The sequence below is a fragment of the Astatotilapia calliptera genome, chromosome 1 (genome assembly GCF_900246225.1).
Source record: "Astatotilapia calliptera chromosome 1, fAstCal1.2, whole genome shotgun sequence".
Taxonomy (NCBI): Eukaryota; Metazoa; Chordata; class Actinopteri; order Cichliformes; family Cichlidae; genus Astatotilapia; species Astatotilapia calliptera.
This window is the reverse complement of record NC_039302.1, coordinates 11025906-11048375: the sequence shown is the minus strand read 5'-3', so window position 1 is coordinate 11048375 and position 22470 is coordinate 11025906. Positions and strand designations below refer to the sequence as shown.

Sequence of the window (22470 nt, the reverse complement as noted above, 5' to 3'; positions counted from 1 at the left end):
CAAAACTTGAACTGGCTGCGTTGCATGCATTTGCACAGGAGTAAAACTTTTATGCTACTTTGCAAAAATATTGTAATCTTTAATGATTAAAAAAAAACATGAGTTTCACCATGCCCTGCTGAATTAAACACAGAATTGAGCTAAATCTCTTCCTCAAATCCAAACATGGCTAAAGCTGTGTTTTACTAAGCAGTCCACTTGCCACAACTCAGCTGTAAAGATTTTAACTAGAAGCTCTTGCTGACTTAGTGTTGGGGGATGGGGTTTTAACTGAAGAGGGAAGGGGGGCGAATATGGGGTCACACAGGAGGAGAAATGGGAGGGTCGCTGTTTTCTTTCTCTATGCTTTAGGAAAAGAAAGGAAGGAAGCCCTAGCAAGGAAGAGAAGCCCGAACCAAGTGAGGAGAGATGGATGATTGGGGGAGGGACTGGAGGAAGAGCGCTGTTCATTGGTAGGGCTCGGGTCGAATTACACCATTTGCCGTGCATTAGTTTGTTTTTCTCCCAGCCTGGAGAAGTTGATTCACTGAGACGCGCAGAATCTTTTTTGGGAGATTACGGCAACGCGAAAGGATACAAAATAATCATTTCCGATGAGGTGAGTTCCTTGCAGCTATGTGGACACAGGCTTCTTTGTTGCGCCCGTATTTTGCAGTGAAAGTCGAGGAGGGGGGGAGAAAAAACTAGAGAGGAGAAGTCTTTGCTGGGAAACAAAATATTTCTTCTGACCACGTCGCTATGCTGCTCTGCAAAACCGATGGTTGCAGGACAGAAATAGTTGAGGTCCGGACTATTTTTACTAGTGCTTTCGTGCAACACTATTCATTCATTCCTTACAGGGCTGGCAAAATGAATCCGTCCAGCTCCAAAGCTTTCCACTCCCAGTAAAGGGGGGAAATTGTAGTTGTTACAGTTCCTCCTCCGGTCTTTTAAAACTGCCTATGAAACCGGTGATTTCAAACTTCTGCGAACCATATCTGTATTTATTTATTAAAGAAGAAGAATCACAGAGGATAGTTTTGCGTAAATCCCACATGCGCTATCTTGCTCTCCGCGCACCCTCTGTTGTTTTAGATCAGTTAAGTCAGAGAGCGGCGTAGTAAGGATATCGCATCGTTAATGTTTATATCTTTTCCCTCTGGTTTCCAAAGTTAATCGTAGTGAAAAGGGGGCTGGTGTAACAGTGTATGAGGGAGGAGGAGGGGGGCTGGTGCGGTCGTGGCAGAGCTTTGAAGCTCACTTATCAGAGCGCAGGGGCCCGGGGACGGAGAGAGACTCATCAGAGGCAAGAGTCACAATAATGTGTGGCGAGCGGAGCTGAAATCTGTGCGCAACTGGATAAAAGAGAAAAGTGGGGTCCGGATGGAGCGCAAAATAACAGGAATATTACATGCTGGGGGTTTTCTCGCAAATGGATTACCAAAGGAATATGACATTCTGCTGGACTGCCCCGTTCATGTGTGAAATCGGATACTTGAGGTAGGTGTGCCCAGTGTTTTGTTTTTGCAATTAAACCATGGATAAAGCGCATCTTTTTTTTCGTTTTTTAGAAAAAAATACGTGTTTCTTGTTTTTTTAAATGTTGGTATTAATATTATTGGATTGAATAAAGGGCATAGCCTATTGCTACTGGCCAATCTATCCGGAGCGCTATACTTAGTCACTATAATCTATAAAAAAGTATCAAGTACGTTTCCGAGTAAAACGTCCCGCTTATCGAATGCAAGAGTGCAAATGGGTTCCTGATTATAATCATGCTGATAGAAATATAATTGGAGCCACGCAAACGTTTTCCTTTAACCTTCCGTGCAGGCGAGTGTCCCTGTTTTTATTACAATTTCAGTCCCAATAACAAAGCGTTTCTAGTCTGAACTGTTAAACAGTTCAGAGCAGGAATAAAAGTGTTTTCTGGCATTTTGACTTTACAAAAAAATCAACTTGGGATCAAAGGCAATCTGCGCAGACGAGCGAAAACAAACGGCTGTTAAACAATTAAGAGGCAAACTGGACGAGCAGTGGAAAATGAAGGTCGTTTGCTGATGTCTTTAAAACATATAATACATCCCCTGATCCATTACTAAAGTCACATATTGGATAATAAATTGCAAAAGCGCCCGTAACCTTTCTGGAGGCAGAGTGGCACGGAAGCCCTGCCCTGTGAATAGATTAAGTGCTATGGAGGCAGTTAAACGAAGCCCCATCACTGTTGTCACTTCACAGATGTCCCCCCGCGTCTTTGTTGTCTTTTGTATCAGTTGTGCATGTGGACTAAAAGGGGTCTGAAATGATTTACCACGGACCAAACTTGAATGCCTTTATGCTCCAGTCCATATAATGCATGCATTCGAGCCCGGGCCGCTGCGTGGACTGTGTGCGTAAAACAGGAGAAGAAGATCCAAAGGCAAAACTTGAAAAATAGAAAATGAAACGGAGGAAAAATGATGAAAGCAAGGGAGTCGAGGTAGTTCTTTTGTTTCATAAGGAGCTATCCAGGCGTGATGAGTTTAATTATTTGTGTCTTAAGGTTTAGGAACATGTGGCTAAATTAAGTAAAAGAGCAAAAGGTGCTTATTTTGTAGTTGTTGCCATACTAATCTGCTCTACTCATATATTTTTTTTTTTTTATTGGCAGAAGTGTTCACTCATTTTTAACTATTGTTGGTTTGTGGTCAAAATGTTGCTGCTATAAATTCTCCCAAAGGCTTTAAGTTTTTATAGAAATAAGGGATAAAGGAGGATGTTTGCATTTCCCTGGAAACTTTCAGCTGGCTGAACCATGTCTCAGAGATCAGAGAGCTCGGCCTAACTGCTGAAATGACAAACTTGAGATATCGGCAAGGCCATCAGACTGTGGCCGGGTCAGACATCAGAACCAAGCCATGGGTTTGTTGACAGCACAGCTGGCTTGTGTGTCTCACTTCGCTTCACTTTCCAGAGGGTTAGAACTCAGTGACCAGAACGATCACCGTTGACCTCCTCTACAGCCGGCCATAACCCCGGAACAACCACCATTAAACCATACAGTGATCAGTATTAACCCTTTGTAGCCTTATAGGTTCCTAAACTGCTGTTCACAAATCAAATTGTTCCATACTTAATTGGCTGAGAGATGAAAGTTAGACCCTATGTGACGTGTTCAGAGTGGGCACGTTTTTATACTTTGCTTTGTTCCCTCTTAGTCCCTTTCGCAGCCTCGAAAAAGCTCTTCGGAACATGGGTCCATGGACCGGGGGTGGGGCTCTATTGTGTTGACTTGCCCAGAGCCCCTTTTGTTTCTTGGTCACACCTGCAGCACAGGCTCTTTGTGCTCTATAATAGTAGAACTACTGCTGAGAACAGCCTTTCTCCTGTTTCACTCCTCCTCTCACCAAGGTAGAGAACAAAAGGGAGGGAAGCACGGTTTAGGGTGGCACAGCCTTCTCCTTCAGCCAGATCTCTGAAGCAACAAGTCCAACCAAGCCCCTCAGAAGGGATCCTTAGGTAAACAGCCTGTGATTAGGGGGTGCTTGTTATTACTCAAGTGGGGAAAAGGAGTATTAATCATTTGTGGGCATGTCTGGGAGCTGCTCTAATCATCTGGCTGGCTCAATCTCCTGTGTGGCTGCATCTTGATTACTTTCCAAGGGCCACAGTTGAGTTTTAACAGCCGTGTCACTGGATGCATGTGGGTTTGAAACAGACAGTCATACATGGACAGGTGATGGTGCAGAAATACAGGTTCGGTCACGATAGGAGCCAATCATTAGAAAACTGACACGGCAAAGATGCATTACATGATATAATGTTAGGTAATCTACTATGGCATGATATTAAAGTTATACGAAGGGCAAAAATGCCCTTGTAAATACAAAAATCACTGTGGGTAATAAGTGTGTGTGTTTTCATCAGGATTCAAATTTATGGCGTCCAATTAGCCAAATAGCTCTCCTTCCATCTCTGTCCACCATTTTCCGTCTGTAAGTTTCTTCGCCACCATGAGTCAGTTCACTTAATTTTACTTCAACCTCATTCATTGATAAGTGCCAACACAAGGAGTCATGAAGTAGTCACTCTGGAAGGTCAATTCGCCATTCAAAGTGGCCGCAATTGCCAACAGCGCCTCGATAAATCAGTCACAAGAGGAATCAAAGCCGTATATAGCAGCACAAAATTTTGTTCCACCGCAGTTTAGACAAACAGAGTTAAATAATTTAACTTTGTAAAAAATAAAATAAAAAAAGAACTCCCGGGTCATCCGATTTCCCGTTGTGCAAGATGACAAGTCAGGCAGCCTCAAGCAGCAGCAGCAGCCTTTTGTTCTGCTGGGATTACATCCGCCCTTCACATTCACACGCAATTACAAAATCCTCACGCACTACTGTTGTTTGCTATCCTTTTACTATCCCCAAATTCTCCCAGTAGGACCTCCCTGCAAAAACACATTCATCCAGTGCTGCAATTGAGGAGATTTTATGGCTTACGTACTGTATGCCAACGAAAGCACAGCTAAGAGGAGGGTATGTGTTAATCTGTCATTTTAAGCTAAAGGAGCACTAAAGCGTCCCCTGTAACTACCAGAATTGGGCTACAGACCCCTACACCCACCATCAGCAGAAATGGCAGTCCACTCGATTCCCCTCCTCCTCCTCCCCCCATGTTTAACACCATGGGTTTGAGCCAAAAACATCAGCAGGGAAAGTGCGTGGTTGTAGGACACTGCAAAGCCTGTAATAACAGAGGTAGAGTAAGGCAAGATTGAATGGCAGTGAGATGCGTGACAAGCCCAGCGTCTCCAGGCTTGTTGAGGCCTATATGTGTGCATACACACACACATGCACACGCAGGAGGGCAGGAGCCAGAGAGCGTAAAGGAATAGTCAATAGAAAACATGCTGGGCTCGCTAGAGATTGAGAAGTAATTTTAGATCACTGACCTCTGAATGTCTTCTGTTTCTGTTTTACATTAAAGTTTCTGAGGGAAGCCTTTGCCTTCCACATCAAGGCTATTACCATGCAAGGAATCATGGGAGATTGGCACTGAGCTTTTCGCCCTTCCTTAGAGTGTTTTTTTCCCCCTTCTTTTCATCTGAATTGTTTAGTGGGGGAGAATGGTACAGGGGCAAAAGTGGCATGAATGTGAGTGCTTCTGAAGAGCTCGTGTTAAGCAGGAGTGTAAAATTCTGACAGGTAAGGAAACCATTTACCTGTGAATACAGCCAGGTTTTTGGCCACAGGTACAGCCTGCAGTGTGTACGATAGCGCTATAGAATTGAAACACGGAGCTCGGTTTATTTACTTTCACAGGGCCTCTATTTTTCAGCCGTCGAGTATTTGGTATCTATTTCTGTCTCCGGCTTCTAGAAATTCAGCTATTTATTGCCTGCGTTTTAACGCAGCAGATTTCCTGGTGTGAGAGGCGTCTGAATGAGGAAGTAAAAAAGAAAAAAAGCTGTGATGCTTTTAAGGATTTTCAGAGTCGCGTCGTCAGTCCTCGTTAGGATCAAGTTTCTTACATTTGCTGCTCCGCACAGATCGGGGAAACTGCATCCATAGATCTGTGGATGGGTTCTGCCCAGTGATTCATTTGTGACTACAGTAGAATTACTGCCTGCTTTAACATTATTGATGTTTGTAGTTATAGAGAGAGCAAACAACCCTTTTGGTCCTCATAAAATCTTCCCTTTTCCCCCTTTTTTTGCCAAAACATCAAACCCGTAATTTAACCACTAAGTGGACTAATTGAGATTAAGCGTTGTCTCATCCATGCCTCACATTATCCAGTCATAATGACATTGCTCTTTGAAAGGCCTCAGTATCCCACAGAGTCCTGAATAGCCATGATTACACACTGGTGATGATTAAAACATGTTGGCATTACCCCGATTCCATCTCACCACTACTTTCATTCTTTTTAGTGACATGCCATCACACAGTAGCTGTTTAGACCAAAATTGGATTATTAATGGACGCACACACACAGCATACTTTACATCAACATGCTGGCACAAAGGTTGTGCAACAAATTAGTTATGCCATCTACATTCTAACAAAAAGATGACATGCCGATTGTTGCTGTCAGGTAAACACCTCGCGGCGGCTCATTTTCTACTTGACAGCCATGTTTGCTTATAATTAATTCACTTAACAGCCATATGCATTGTAGTTTATTTAGTGTTTTTAAACTAAGCTTCTGGACATTTTTTCATAAGCTTGAGGCTCTTCAAAAAATATCAAGATGAAAGTGGCTCGATTTATAGTTACAGATATGGAGAAGTCCATGGATTGCCTTCTCTGGCTGCTGATCTGCCATGTTTCCTGTGTGGATCAATCAAAGCACTAATGGCTTGGCAGGCAGGGCTCACAGACAGCACTGGAGCAGGTGTGCTTTGGGGCTAATTGAAAAATGAGTCAATAGTGTGTGTGTGTGTGTGTGTGCGCACATGTGTGCGTTCGCGTGCAACACACACATCAGTCTTTGCATTACACCATTTGAAAGAGTGATTACGTATGTGCAGTCGCGTGTGTGCGCATCCAAGTGCGCTCCTGGCTAATCCATCCCTCTGCCTGTGTGACGTCTCCCAGTAAATTGTTTATATCCGTTCAGGCTTTGCCTGCATGAATAATTTGTTTGCCTTATAAATATTTGAATGTACACCGATCATTAATATGCACAGACACAGTCTGTCTCTAAAGTACTCCTTCAGACACTAACATACACACTAAACCCCTGCCACTCCCACAATAAATTATTGCCAAAGTAACTGCTGGTGTATCATGTCTACAATCAGATCCTGTACAAGCTTTTATCCACAAAAATTACTACAATGTCAAAACAGCTGTACATGAGTAGGAGCTCATAATACAAGTATGAGTGAATCACTGCGCTGCAATAAAGCACACCGACCCCAAGGAAAAGCTCGAGCAATAACCACAACTAGAGCGCTGATAGAGGTGTGCTAAGGTTAGAGCAGAGGCTACACTTGTGATGATGATGAAGTTGCAATGTGCTGATTAGTGTTGAGCCTGGCCCAGTACAAACCAATCAGAGCACAGATGTACTGAGACAGCAGGCCTGCCACGTTTCTAACAGAGTCGACTTCCGCTCTTTGCAACACACACCGAGACACCCCACCGGTCAGTTGGCTGACCTTCCCTTAGGCAACAGATGCAGGAAAAGGTAGAGGGGAAGTGCCAAGCACTGGCACTGAGAGCTCAGTCATCAATAAACACGAGAGCGTTTTACTGTATGTTTGCATCACAAAAGCTTGAAAAAGAGACAGTTGTTGCTCCGAGTTTAACAAAGGGTTTGGACTCGGTTCGCGTAGTTCACAGCGGTACAAAAGATTATATTTAGCACATGTCAAGTAACGAGAGCATGTCATTTTTTTGTGTGTGTTTCCAGGTAACATCTCCACCAGTGTGAAACAGGAAGTGTCGTCTGTGAGCAGACATGGGCCAGAAAGCTGTGCTTCTGCTCAGTGAGCTGCTGCTGCTGCTACTGACAGTCTCGCGCACTCTCCTCGCAGTCAGCTTCCCGGAGGACATCGTACCCCTCGATGTCGTTGACGCGCACTGTGAGTACACCCGTAAATGAGCTCAACAGAGACCGGGTTGAGATTATAATTACTCGAATGTCACTCAAAAATAGAAATAAAATAATGACAATCCCCATGTAAACCTTTTACTTGCTCCACTCAGAATATTGTTACAAAAACTTAAGACACACACTAGCGCCTCCTCCCTCTCATCGGGTCCATACTTTAGACGCTAGCATCCACCGTAATAAAATCAATCTGCTGTGATGTAATGGAATAACAGAGTGGTATGCTGGCAAAGGCAGCCGTTATCGAACACACAAAAACATTACAATGACGCACAGGTCTGATTGGAGAGACTGTAGTTGAGTCTACGTACACATAATTCCCATATCTAACTATATGTTTAATCAGAACAGGGTGGTTTATCAGCGTATCACTGTTTGCTTTTACCAGTAGCCTCCCGTTAATAGCACATGTTTGTTGTCACTGCAGTTTCACGGCGGTACCCTGTATTCAGAGGCAGGCCCTCTGGCAACGAGTCCCAGCATCGCCTTGACTTTCAGCTGATGACCACGATACAGGACACTCTGTTCATCGCTGGCAGGTAAATCCAACACACACACACACATACACACACCTCTCCCCCTCACCAATATACTCAGTCACTCCTTGGCAGGTAAACAGTGGCATAAAGGGGTGGGATGCGGGAAGGGTGAGCTCTTAGCGTTATTGGATCTCTGGCTTCTGGTCGTGCATCTGATGTATATGGCTGGTATTGATCCAGTAAAGGCGTCTATCTTCCCGGCCTGACGCGCTGTCAGGGATTTCTTGGCATCTTTACATTTCTTTTTGCTATTTATGGGCAGTGGGATTAATCTGACCACTAGCACTACTGTAATATTGTAGCAGGAAATCACTTTGACATCTAACAGTATAACACCTTCCCCCTCTGGAGCCCCTGTAATCACCACCACATGTATCTGTGTTGTTAGATGGTATGCTAGAAATGTGCATGTTTTTACTGAAAGTGAAGTGAAATTGTGTTGTGTATTTGTTGTCAAGATTATTCATTTATTTATTCTATAGTAAATGAGGCCTTCTAATGATAAGGACACAAAATATTCTCATAATTGGGAGAATAATAAAATACTTTGATTAATGTACACACACAAAGACCCAGTAAGTAACAATATATTCTTGTTGTCACTGAGCTGCATGTTTTGTTGTTCGTCCACAGAGATCAGGTGTACCTAGTCAGCCTGAGAGAATCCTACAGGAATGAGATCATTCCTTACCGGGTAAGATTCACACAAGTTGCTCTCGCAATCCACAAATACTGAAAGGGCTTCATAGAAAATACTGAACCATTCATCACAGAGTGGACAGGTGGTAAAATGAGAGAGTGGAAAAAGTGTGTGCCTGCGTGTTATGTCGCACGCATGTGTCTGATACCTCATGATGTTGTTCTTTTTCTTCTTCTTTTTTTTACAGAAACTAACATGGCGATCGGGCCAAGCTGACAGAGAGATGTGTGCTGTGAAGGGAAAACACAGAGTAAGTAGGGGGGAAAAATCATTAAAAATCACTTTTTGTTTGGTCACCCGTGTCACCCATGACACGGACAGAAAGTTAAACTACAAACCTCTGAAAACACAATTTAATGTTGTGCATTTTCCTCCAGGACGAGTGCCACAACTTCATCAAAGTTCTGGTTCCAAGAAATGATGACCTGGTGTTCATCTGTGGTACTAATGGCTTCAACCCAATGTGCAGATACTACAGGGTCAGTATTCAGGGTCAGAGCCTGTGATTCATTAGGCAAAGCTCATGCAGGCTGTGTACAACAGCATGCAGTGGTCCTTCGTTTACTGCAGGAGTTACGTTCTAAAAAAAAAACCTGCGATAGGTGAAATCTGTGAAGTAGCCAACTTTATTTTTTACAATTATTATAGTTGCTTTAAGGCTGTAAAACCCCTCACAACACACTTTATACCCTTTTCTCAGACAGGCACGAACATTTTCACACTTTTTCTCTCTTGTTTAAACACTCTCAGTTCAAACCTTCGTAGAAAAATAAATCCAGTATTATAGAATGAAGTCAAAGGCAGCCTTTGACGGTGCAAAACGTTTCATCGACATTGTTGTATTCGTTGTTGAGAACAATTACAAACATACAGTACAGCACTTCAGAGTCACACTGGTAGCGATCGAAGATTTATGTAAATTTGACAAGCTGAATGCATTCTGTACTGTACAGGAGACGTGGCATGAGATTGATTGACAGTCTACAGCCAATCAGGACGCAGAACACTGCGTAGTAAAAAAGGGAAGAAAAATAACCCATGCAAAATTGTACCAAAAAAAAAATCTGCGAAACAGCGAGGCTGCGAAAAGTGAACCACGTTATAGGGAGGGACCACTGTACACCAAATGTGGACTGTTACTAGATAAACAGCAATGTTTTACTTCCTGTACTATCTTTTTTTTTAAATAAATTTGACAAGATTCCTTTCAGTGATTTATGTGTACACCAGTGCTTCTGTGTGTGTGATTGTTTGCACCGTGCCTCTTGAGAAAGCTCTTTTTAATGTGTGGGTGATCGCTCCGTTCCCTTCAGCTGGATAACCTAGAGTTTGATGGGGAAGAGATCAATGGACTGGCACGGTGCCCATTTGACTCCAAGCAAACCAACGTTGCCCTTTTCGCTGGTAAGGGTCAAGCACACACCCGCCCACGCACGCAGTTCATCTCGCCAAAGAACAACTAATGTGTTCCTACTTACGCTCTCATTATCACCCCTGTGTCTTTGCCACGGTAAAACTGGGCCTGCAGCGCTAGCAACTCGGCCAATTAAGCTCTATAAAAGAAGACAAAACAACAAAGGATCCAAGAGCAGCGCATCCTACTTTTTGGTGACTGTGTTTCCTTCTTGTTTTTGTTCTTAGAAGGGAAGCTGTATTCTGCAACTGTAGCTGACTTCCAGGCCAGCGATTCTGTCATCTATCGGAGTATGGGTGATGGATCAGCCTTGAGAACCATCAAGTATGACTCCAAATGGCTGAAAGGTAATCCTTGTTTCTCTCTCCTCTTACTTCACTTAAGATACATGTGTCTACCTGCCAGCTAGCTCGATGCTCATGGTGCCTTTGCGTGGTATATGTATGTGCGCTGGCTGTCAGGGTTGTTTTTGGAGTGATAGAGAGCTTCCCTGCCTTGCCAAGCTCTAGGAGGATATGGCCTGTTCTCTCACAGGCAATCTAGGTCACCCCCAGTCATATACAGCCTTGTACAAATCCCTGAAATATTCAACATGCACAGTGGTGGTGACAGTGCAGAAATACACTTCAACTCTCTGCCTCTGTCTCTCTTTCAGAACCTCATTTCCTGCATGCTGCAGAGTATGGGAATTATGTGTACTTTTTCTACCGGGAGATCGCGGTGGAGCACAGCAATCTGGGAAAGGTAAGACTGTGCACCTGCCGTTTATAATGCATCACGTATTCCACACACAGCATATGCAGGCCTTTATCCAAGACTACAGCTTTACGCCTCCCTCAGTGCCTGCGTTTCTGCCACAAATGGGCCCGGTGGTAATGGGGGCCCATTCAGGCGCTGACACTACATCACATTAGAATACCCGAGAAATTTCACGACAAGTGTTTGGTAGGGATGTTCTACTAACGTAAAACCATTACACAGTGGTGAGGATTTGTCTCACAGAGATTGCACGCTTTTGTGTACGCCTCTCCCTGTGAGGCACACACACGCAGATGGCATTATAAATGTCCCATGTTTGAAGCCAACCTCAGATTTGACCATGCCTCATCCTGAGCTGGCCGGGCCACAGGAAGCCGGCATCCTCCATCAGCCACCAGCTTATGAATATTTCAACCCAACTAATGCTGGGGTGACACCTGGGCTCTGATGGAGGTTTGCACTGGTAAATAATTAAAGCTATCCAAGCTAACTGCTTTATCATACTTGATTTATGCTTTAAGCCTTGGCAGTATGTGCAGTCCAACACACTTACACATGGCCCAGCTTTAAGTCAGTATAGGCCCATTGCAAGTGTTTGTTTGTTTTTTTTCTTTCTTTTTTTTTTAAATATTTGCTCCAGTCAGAGTGAACAAGTTAAATATGAGAGAGTCTGTTTGTTAAGTCATCTGTGCTGAGTTGCTACAGGATGGGGAGATGCATTATTCAGCATGTTGAAGTGTTTTTAGTGGCATTCACTGAGATGCCCTCCTCATCTGCACGCCTCAGTCCTCTCTGGGAAAAACAACAACAACAACAAAAAAACCTCTGCACCTCACAGGTTGTGTATTCCCGCGTGGCCCGAATCTGTAAAAATGACGTGGGTGGGTCACAGAGGGTGCTGGAGAAGCACTGGACCTCTTTCGTGAAGGCGAGGCTGAACTGCTCCGTGCCGGGGGAGTCCTTCTTCTACTTTGATGTGCTCCAGTCCATCACCGACATCATCGACATTAACGGGGTTCCCTCTGTGGTGGGCGTGTTCACCACGCAGATGAACAGGTGAGCCGTAGCTGCCGTTGCTGCAGGAGGAATTAAGAGTTCAAACAAACAGGGGATTTTATCTAGATATTTTTCCTTTTCTGCAGTATTCCAGGGTCAGCGGTGTGTGCCTTCTCCATGGCTGATATAGAAAAAGTATTCTTGGGCCGGTTCAAGGAGCAGAAGACCCCTGACTCTGTGTGGACTCCGTTCCCAGAGGAGAAGTTACCCAAACCTCGGTAACGGTTCATCTTTTCTCTTCCTCAGAATAATATCCAAATTCTGAACCTTGCTAAGCACGTGGAACCAAGAAACTAAACTAAGAGGGCGATGTCCAAAGATGTTTTTTTTTTTTTTTTAAACGTGGTGCTGGACTCGTCAGCTGTTTACCGCCTGTCATTTTTCACCTTGTCTTAACCCTTCTTTGTCCAGGTTAAACCCAGTGAAATGAAATCTTTTGCACCAGGTTATTAGTTTTGACCCAGCACACACATTTACCATCTGCTGACGATTAAATAATTAATTTAGTATAATTAGATGCGCTGCATATTTAACCTGTTTACAGTCAGCGCCTATATTTGCAGCCCTGCGTACAAAACACAGAGTCCACGAAGCACGTAATTACCCCAGTAAATCATTTATGGGAGGATAACCATGCATATGTATATTTTATGCCTCCAGCTGAGGTCTTTTTGTGATCCTAATAAGCACCTGCTACTCTCCCCCACCCTCTCGTGGCACTTTTCCATCCATCTCAGAACACATTATTATTACTCCCTGGTGTGCGATCATATAGGCTGATCTTTGACCTTTTGCCCTCCGTGCAATGGCACTCTCTATCCTAGACCCGGGAGCTGTGCAGGTCACGGTCCAGCTGCGTCCTTTAAGAGCTCCGTCGAGTTCCCGGACGATACCCTGCAGTTCATCAAGTCCCACCCCCTCATGGACACAGCTGTGCCTTCTATAGGAGATGAGCCTTGGTTCACCAAGACACGGGTCAGGTAAACGCATAAAGAGCATATATCTTACATTTGAAACTTGTGATTTCAGATCATACCTTTTATTGGAAGGATAACCAAGTAAAGTCTTCCTAAAAATAAAAAGTAATCAAAAATCTTGCCAAGATCTTTTACGACCCATATCTATATCATAGCTGAACATTTGTTGTGAATCTGTTGGTATTTTTCAAATGTGGATGAAGTAAGTCCTTCAGTGGAAAATTGGTAAATAGTATCCATAGATGACACAAAGATATAAAACAGGCCTTACCTATGTTGATCAGTGAGCATATGGGATATGTGTATTCAAATAGTCTTTCCTATTTTGCATGAAATAACCCCTGCTGTGAGTAACACATGCCTTCTGCTACGTATAAAGGTACAGGCTGACAGCGCTGGCTGTGGACAGTGAAGCAGGACCCCACAAGAACTACACAGTGGTGTTCATCGGGGCTGAGTCGGGGGTCGTCCTCAAGGTTTTAGCCAAGACCTCCACCGTGTCTCTGAATGACAGCCTGCTCCTGGAGGAAATAGACATCTTCAACAGGGCCAAGTAGGCACACATGCACTTTTCACCCTCTCTCTGCCTGCTCCCTCTTCTCGTTTCCTCTTCCCCTTCTGTCTTTTGGCTGTGGAGTCAGCAACTCTTAGAGTGATGATTCCTGGCACAGATGGCAGTGTCTGTCAGCTTTGTGCTCACGTGCATGTGTGTGTGTTTTTGTTTTGCTGTGTTTTTGTGTTTTTTGAGTCTGGTGTGTGTGTGATTTTATTTTTATTTTTTTTTTGGAAGCTAAAATGCACACTGCCAGGAGTCAGGGGTTAAATTCTTGTTAAACTGTAAGAAGAAGCTTCTGTGAGTCGTCAACCTAACAAGTGATTAAATCTTCCGAGACTGAAACAGGAGACAGACGGGTCTGATAGACCTCTGATTAGGTTTCTCTCCACCCTGTCCAGGTGCCTGTCTAACCGTGAGGATGACAAGCGTGTCCTCTCGCTGCATGTGGACAAAGACGCACACAGCCTTTATGTCGCCTTTTCAAGCTGTGTCATCCGTATTCCCCTGAGCCGCTGTGAAAGGCATTCCTCCTGCCACAAGTAAGTGATGCACTACTGCACACGTAGGAGGTTAAATAAAAATGTCCTTTGTACAGCCAGTCATAGCTTTATTGTTTTGTTCTTCGGCTAAATGTCATAAAAGCAACGATAACAGCTTTACCCTGTGCCTTGTGGTTAATGTTCAGTCAGTCACAAGTGATTATAGCGTTCTTTCCAGAATGATTAAACCTGGCGTTCTGGTGTGTGTGTGTGTGTGTGTGTGTGTGTGTGTGTGTGTGTGTGTGCCATACCAGGTCCTGCATTGCATCAAGGGATCCTTATTGTGGCTGGAAGCCTCACGGAGCCTGTGAGAGGATACAGCCGGGTGTTTTGTGAGTTCACAGCCCACCTGCAATATGAAGCACAAATATTACAGATGAGAAAATGACAAGAATATTTATTTATTTTTTGTTGTCGCTGCTATTTTGGATTAATATCTGTTTCTATCTGTCTTTCTCTCTCTCTCTTTTCAGGGCTGGATATGAGCAGGATGTTGAATTTGGAAACACGGCCCACCTCGGAGACTGTCAAGGTATCGATCTCATCTCCATGCCATGCTATTTGTCCTCAGACATATACAAACACACACATGCAGCTATACACACACTGTACACAAACTCATCTCTGCATACACCATGAGCCTGCACACTCACATCAGTAACCACTCCAGTAACTTGCCCCTACATTAGTCTTACGTGCAGTATTAACACACATATCTACATAGAGTACATGGCCACCTGTAACTAATACCGCCCGTGAGGCGGAAACATGGACATGTACAATTGAGGGTCATGTTCAGCCGGTGCAAATGACAGAGGTCTTGTGATATGTCACGACTAGAAAATGTACATTGACTGATTTCACTGCACCTGTCCCTTCATATGTATCAGCTAAACATGACCCATGGCTGAACCACAGTATTGATCAGAACCAGAGTGCCTCCAGTAAAAAAAATGACACTGCTGGCCGAGTGCTTAATATACTTCCTGTTAAAACCTAAACTAAGCTGCACTCTTAGTGTCTCTCAGGAGTTTTATTTTTCTTTTCTTTTAATTTTCAGAGTTTCCTTATAATGATTTCTTGTCCCTTTTAATTCTTTTAGCATTTTTGGGCACTACTTCAGCGCCAGATTACAAATCATTTGGCGATCCTACCTCTGGTTAGTTTGATCTTTTACTCAAATGGTTTCTTTCCTTGAGTTCAGCATCTCCTGCCTTTTTCTTTCAACCCCTGCTTCCCTTCATCTTTTCGTATCAAACACCTCTCGAATGCTAATATTCCCTGTGTTCATTTTCATCGCCATCAATAACCGAACCACCAGGCAACATCAGCACTCTAACTGGGCGACGATTGACTTCCTCCTTTTCACCCATCACCTCCTGTTCTGATCCATCCTCCCTCTTGCATGTCTACTCCACTATACCTTGGCAACCTTCCTGTTGTGTACCAACTCCTCTTTTAACCATCACTTATTTCCTTTTTAAATTGTCTTCAAAATGTACATTTATTGGTATTTGAAAACACAATCATTTAAACTGTGATAAAGTTTACTCTTTTGTTTTTCCATACACTCTACCGATGCCTACTAACTGGGATGATAACAGTATGCTTTTCACTCGTCTGCACAGTTTAACAGTTTGTTTGTCACCACAGACATGGAGTTTTCATCAGCGCCAGTCACTATCCAGCCCAGTGGGCCCATACACCCCCCAGTACTCATACCCAGTCAGAGCCCCAGCTCTGGGCCTGATCCAGAGCTCTACGGCTCACGCTTTGTGCTGCAGGATGACCCAGCCACCTCCAGTTCTTTAGACTCTATCCCAGGGGGCCAAGAGGGTAAGGCCCACAGGGAGGCAGCCAGCATGCTGCATTGAGCCTGATCTGATAGCTGCCAGGAAATGTCACTAAGCCACGCTAATGTGAAAGTACACATATATGCAAACACACTGTGGTTGCTAATACGGTTTTCCCTTAGATAGCATGGCAGATATTAGTCTTTTCATTAAACATTTATATTATGATTAATATTTTATTTTCATAATAACTTTTTTCTTTACTTAAATGGTAATTTCCTTCATCTTCTTTCTTTCTTTTACGCAACACTGCTCTAACGTAGTTTCTTTAAAAGCTCTTGTTAGGAATGGCCTCTTGCAGGTTAGACTTTCTAACCCTAGTTCTAGTAATAGATTACCCTGGCTGGTAAATCATTGACTGGACCAGCTCTGCCACATCATGGCCGCACGGTGGATGACTAACTCTTTCAATGTCTGTGGTTACTAACAAACTTTCTGTAGAGCAGCAGCTATCTGAACACCTGGATGGCAAACACTTTCCTCTGATCAATTTCCTGCTGGTTGATCTCCTGCGGGAAGAGATTGACTTGGCTCTCTATCTGAGATAAGCGCGCACTCCTAACCCTTTAGTGCTGGATGCATGACAAAAAGTGTCTTGGAACGTGGGACAAGGCCACACTTTGAGTCTTCCCGGCTGAACTAACATAGCATTTCCTCTTAAAGAAGGACAAATTGGGTGTGGGTACATAACAGCTTCTTCACCATATTTCTTCTTCATCTTAGATTAGGATGAATGTAACAATATTTGTGGTTAACTACGTTGTATGGTGGAGGTTGAAAAGCAGAAGCTTAAGCATGGCTGTGTTCACACAATACTGTATCATTTCTGCTGTGGGTACACGTCACGGAGTCGTTTCGCCAGAGGGTTAACTGATGCCTCACTGTTTTGTAGGTGTGTGGGATATACAAGCTGGTGAGACCAACCAGATGGTCCACATGAACATCCTGATCACCTGCGTGTTTGCTGCTTTTCTCATGGGTGCCCTACTGGCGGGTTTAATTGTGTTCTGCTACCGAGACTCATTCCTCCGTAAACCAAGACATGTCCACAAGGATGCAGAGTCTGCACCATCTTGCTCTGATTCCACTGGAAGCTTTGTCAAGCTCAATGGCCTCTTCGATAGCCCTGTAAAGGTACAGCCAAACTACAAACTAAAAAGCAGCTTCAATCATACCGCTTTTGTGGAGAAGAGTCATTGAACAAGATGTGAAACTGTCTAATCTTACTCTTGGTTTTATTATCACATTCTTAGGAGTACCAAACCAACAATGATTCTCCGAAGTTGTACACCAATCTTCTCAGCACTGGCAAAGACCTGAACGCGCCCAACGGTGACACTAAAACCGTCATCTTGCGGGATGGATGTCAGCCCCCCGAGTTGGCTGCTCTGCCCACACCAGAGTCTACCCCTGTGCTTCAGCAGAAAGGTCTACAGCCCATTAAAAACCAGTGGGAGAGGGCACATGGGAAGGTCAGTGGGTCCCGTAAGGAGTCCAACTCATCTGCCAAGAGTCCTCAGTTCCTTCCTTCTTCTCCTACTCCTGCTAACTCTAGCTCCCACCACCCTCACCTCGCCCTGGGACACTCGCACATCCCAAGCGCCGTGGTCTTGCCCAACGCTACACATGACCACCCCAGCCATGACAATGGGGAAGATACACTACCACATTCATCTGAAAAGAAGCTTAAGAACCCAGATTCTAAAGGAGCTAAGAAAGACCAGAAGAGGTCTGTGGATGCCAGAAATACCCTAAATGACCTTTTAAAACACCTCAATGACTCTGTGGCCAACCCCAAGGCCATTCTTCAAGAGGGATCAGTACCCCGCCCGAGGCAGCACCTCACACTCGAGCCCATGGAGGAACTGACTGAAATACCCCCCAAGGTGCCCAGTCGAGAAGCTTCCTTGTACTCTCCCTCCTCCTCCCTGCCGAGGCACAGCCCCACCAAGAGGGTTGATGTGCCCATGCCCACTACACCAACGGGAAGCCTGAGCATGGGGGGCACCCTGGAGAGGCAAAGAGGGGGGTACCAACTCCAGCGGAGTGCATCTCACAGGCACTCCTTATCCACCTCACCAAATGGGGTAACCATGGGGGTGTCTGTGTCTCGCCAACACAGTATGAACAGAGGGGGTTACATGCCTCCGACACCCCCCTCCAGACTTGATTCACATGGTGGAGTTATGGCACCAGGAATGCATTCAGCCCACCCACCCTCAGTATCCAGCTACAGTGGGCATGGCTCACTTCCTCGCACCGGGCTTAAACGGACCCCTTCAATAAAGCCAGATGTGCCGCCTAAACCCAATGGGTTTTCACCACAGACTCCACAAATGCGAGTAGTCAACAAGTACAGCTATTAAAAGACCATGGACACTTCAAAGTGAGTTCTTGGCCTTGACTGTAGAGCTTTGAGCCCTGAGGGCTTGGGGGGAGGGAGTACAGATGGGATAAGGCCTAGTGTGTGTTTGTGTATCAACTTGAGGTGTATTTCCCCTTTAAATGATATGCACATTCACTCACACTAAAACCAGAAAGTCATACATATGGCCAAAGATACTCGTTGGGGCCTCTTTGCAACCCTGCAAGCCAACCTCCCTCCCTTGCCACAGTAGCCACAGGATATGATCAGTGGACAGTGGTGAATCTGCTGCTGCCCAGTGTATCTGGGCTTAGGTCTCACCCGTTACCACATTTGGAGCGAGGTTTAGGACACCAGCAGAGGTCACGATGGTGTATGTGGGACCAGGTCAAAAAAAACAGTGGAATACTTGAAGAATGGGTCTCATTTGTCACTCCCCTTGAGCACTGTCTTCCCACTAATGTGAAGTGAACAGAGAGAAGCCAGAGGCCATAGCTTTGGCTGTAAGATGGCATAAGGCAGATGGAGGGGAAGATCAAAACGTATAGCGCGTGTGTTGTTTTAAGATACACGTGGCCGTAAACAGCTGATCAAAACTGTAAGAAAAGAGAAAGTGTGTGTGTGTGTGTGTGTGTGTGTGTGTGTGTGTGCTGGCTGACAGGAAAGCAGATTTGTGTAAATGCAGCAAATATATTAGTGCCACTTGCCCAAGAATGCACCTTAAGACATTTAAGACCTAAGTCACTGTCTTTCATTAAAACAACATATTTTCTTTGATCTTCTTTAAACCCCCCCTGGACAGAGCTGAGGTCATACCTCTTTGTCACTGTTGTGTACTTAGTAATTAGATTAGGTTGTGGCGAATTGGTCATGCTGGCTGTACACAGAAATGGCCAACTCAAATTTTGCTCACTGGTTTGTGCTATTGATTTCAGATATAGGAGTTTTCCCTGATGCATGTATTCCCCCTACCAGTCGAGGATAGCCTGTGACATGGGTGTGCACATCTGCGTGTGTGTGTGTGTGTGTGTGTGTGTGTGTCTGTGTTGTGTTGCAGACAGAGGCCAAGGAGTAGTTTTAAGCAACCAAACGCACTGATACATGAAATAAGATGTCTCTCTCTCTGGGACTGAAACTTCCTCTAACCTCCACTGCCCCTTTGTAAGAATTCAAGAGTGGTTCAAGAGTCTTCTGTCTTTATGTAGCAATGGTATTAAAAGAAAATGCAATTTTTCATCTCATTCTGTAACTGGGTTTCCAACAAAATGACTTGCTTTTATAATCTTTTACTATTTTATTTAAAGAATTTACCATTTTGAAACTAAAGCAACACCAATGGTTTAGCCCATATATTTGAATTCCACATTTCAAGGCAGGTTTATTCTGTTAAATGTCTGTGTGTGCGTGTCCCCTGATAGAAGAATGCTAGTTTTTTCCTCCCACTTTAAATCCTATTTGCGACATATTTAACTGAACCTAGAACAATACGTGGATGTACCATCTTTGTCATCTGTCCAGTTCTGCAGCCCATGTTCCCTGTGCAGATTTTCTTGCGAGTGGCCCCGTGTACAATCAACACTACATTTATCAATGTGTCCAAATGAGTCATGCTGGGAATGACAAGATACTGTATATACTAAAAAAATACTATAAATAAGGAGTATAAATATTTTTAGGCAAGTGAACCCGAATCTGTGCGTTGTGTGCCTTATTCACGAATACAGTATATAATATTGGCAACGTCAATTGGTCCTCTGTATGTTATGTCATATGCTCGCTATATGAGTGATTTTTACATAAGCAAATTGAAATTTTAGCAGGATGCGCGTCGGAAATCTAAACTGAAGCGATGCTGAAAACACACTGACAAACATTCCATTTGTGGATGCGAGTCACACAAAGGGAAAGCAAAAACACCTACTGGGATATAAATCAGTTCGTTCCTCCTTTACTGCCGGTGTTGAAATGAGTGGTGTTAATCCACCAGGTAAAGGTGCCATGCAGTGAATGTATTTTTCTTGAACGTGGGATGTAGGTAGGGTGGTGAGACCTTGCACTGTGGAGCAGTCAGCTCAACGCAGCATATCCTGCCCACAGCCGATGTATTAAAACAGTGTTCACACAAAAGCCGTCTTTTGGCATGGCCGCCCGGAATCTGTAATTCCCCCAGGATTGCAGGACAGGAATTGTTTCTATTGGCCGGCAGTGACGACCAAGGGATCATTTCTCGTTAGCAGTGGGTACTTATTTTTAATTTTTTTTTTCTTTTGTGAGGGCGGGGGGTGAATTCTGAAATCTCATTCGAGTGTCAGTTGCCTGTTCAAGCCCAAAGCCACATTTTGTTTACAAGTGATGATTGTATGTAAAGACTTTCTGCCTGTCATCGAACCAGAGTCTGGGCTGTCTCTTTTCTACTCGACACATGCACACTGACATCACAGACACACACTCAGCATACACTGTTCAACTGCCTTGTACATTGCAATATGAACTGGGTCTTTCAGTTGCAATCTAAATTGAAGCCTTTATATTTCAGTCTGGTGTACGTGCAGATGAACCAGATTTTGTCATGTAATTCTAATTTAAATACTGTGCAACGTGGCGATGAGAGGCCAGCTGATCTCCAGAGTATTTGAGCGTGTAGATATGTTGTAAAATTGTACTGTGAATGTGTAAATAATAATGATGGTCTTTGTTTCATGATATTTTTTGTTGTTGTTTTTTTTTTTTTTCTCCATTTTTTTTAACACGGCATGTATAGTTGAAATAAAACATTACTGCACAGAAATTGTGGTGTTTTTCACAACAAACTGCTGATGAACTCAGCAGAGCTGGGTTTTGTAAGCCATCTCTTTGTTTATCGTGTTTCTGGACAACTGAGGAAGGCTCAGATTTGAGAGATAGGGCCTTGTGAATCTGGTGGTGAAATGTAGTAGGTGGTTGCAACATGACTGGGAAGGAAGTAGCTAGCTGGGTTCTGGGAGCAGACTGTAGAATGATTAAGACTATTTTTAGATGTCTGGGGCCGGCACAGAGTCAGCCACACCAGATAGCATGTGGGAAAGTTTCCAAATTAGTATGTTCTTGTAGACCCCGAACATCTGGACTAACTGCTCCCCAGGGGATAAGATCTAAGCCACCAATGAGCTGTGGTGGAATGCACACAAAAGTAGCACCCACATACATTTGGATGCATGCAGCGCAAACATCTCGTTTATGTTATGCACTGATAAAGCTGTGGGGAACATCAACAAAGAATAAATAAGTGATGGTTGGATAAGAGATAATCACGGGTTCATGTTATCCAGTTTGTTGAACTGCAAAAAAAAATGTGATTGCCATCTGAGGTGGGATTATTCATTCACCTTTAAAGGATGTAATATATGAAACTAATGCACATATAATAAAGTCTAGAACTGCAAAATGAACACAATCAAAATACAAAAAGATTCATAAATAAAACGTGTTATCATAGGATGTGTTGAAACATGACCGCGTGGATGCAGGGGAATCTACTGCAGCCGTTAGATGTCACAGTCCAACTCGTATCACGAAACGCCAGCATCCCCGGTTTGAATCCAGCTGGGTAAAAATGCTCTCTAAACCAGGGGTGTCATGCTTATTTTACATCGTGGGCCGCATACAGCCTACTTTGATCTTAAATGGGCCAGATCAGCGAAATTTCTGTCAGTGTTACAAGTTTAACTACACATTAAAGTCCTGCGATATCTTAATATAAGAACAATAAGTTGAATTCCAACATTATGTCTCAGTTTATCTACATAATAAAGAAATGCTGCTGTCGCAGAGAAGTCTGTCAGCACAGTTCTTTGGGCTGAAATTATAATAAATAAATGTGAACATTTTCTGCCAGCTCATTGCCCAGACTGTCCTGTAATTATAAAACACACAGAAAATATCCTACTTTTTTCCTTCTGTAAGAACAGAAATATCTATAGTTGGTAAATGATAGATTAAAAAAAACAGGAACTTTTCTGTCATATAAATCTTTACCCATTACTCAAATACTCAAGTGTGGTATGAAAGGCCATGAGGGAGTTGTTTCTTCAGCAGGAAAAGCTGTGAAACAAAAATGTCCAAAATGTATGCCCTTCCTCACTTGTTCCAAAG

General features: G+C 43.8%; 1 protein-coding gene across 6 annotated transcripts; it reads left to right on the top strand.

Annotated features, from left to right (window-relative positions):
* The first annotated feature begins 339 nt into the window (after positions 1-339).
* On the top strand, positions 340-20024 carry sema6d (semaphorin 6D). 6 transcript variants are annotated; one of them, XM_026163590.1, is made up of 20 exons: positions 355-598; positions 7381-7552; positions 8009-8120; positions 8754-8814; positions 9008-9070; positions 9198-9299; positions 10134-10224; positions 10462-10581; positions 10890-10978; positions 11832-12049; positions 12136-12267; positions 12874-13029; positions 13406-13579; positions 13981-14121; positions 14376-14453; positions 14595-14653; positions 15224-15280; positions 15775-15957; positions 16867-17108; positions 17228-20024. In XM_026163590.1, the coding sequence occupies exons 2-20, from the start codon at positions 7429-7431 to the stop codon at positions 18338-18340; spliced, it is 3315 nt and encodes a 1104-aa protein (XP_026019375.1). In that variant the 5' UTR covers positions 355-598; positions 7381-7428; the 3' UTR covers positions 18341-20024. The 6 variants fall into 6 exon arrangements, with proteins under 6 accessions (XP_026019381.1, XP_026019375.1, XP_026019377.1 ...); XM_026163591.1 differs by lacking the exon at positions 355-598 and adding an exon at positions 605-1479; XM_026163592.1 differs by lacking the exon at positions 15224-15280.
* Positions 20025-22470: the final 2446 nt, after the last annotated feature.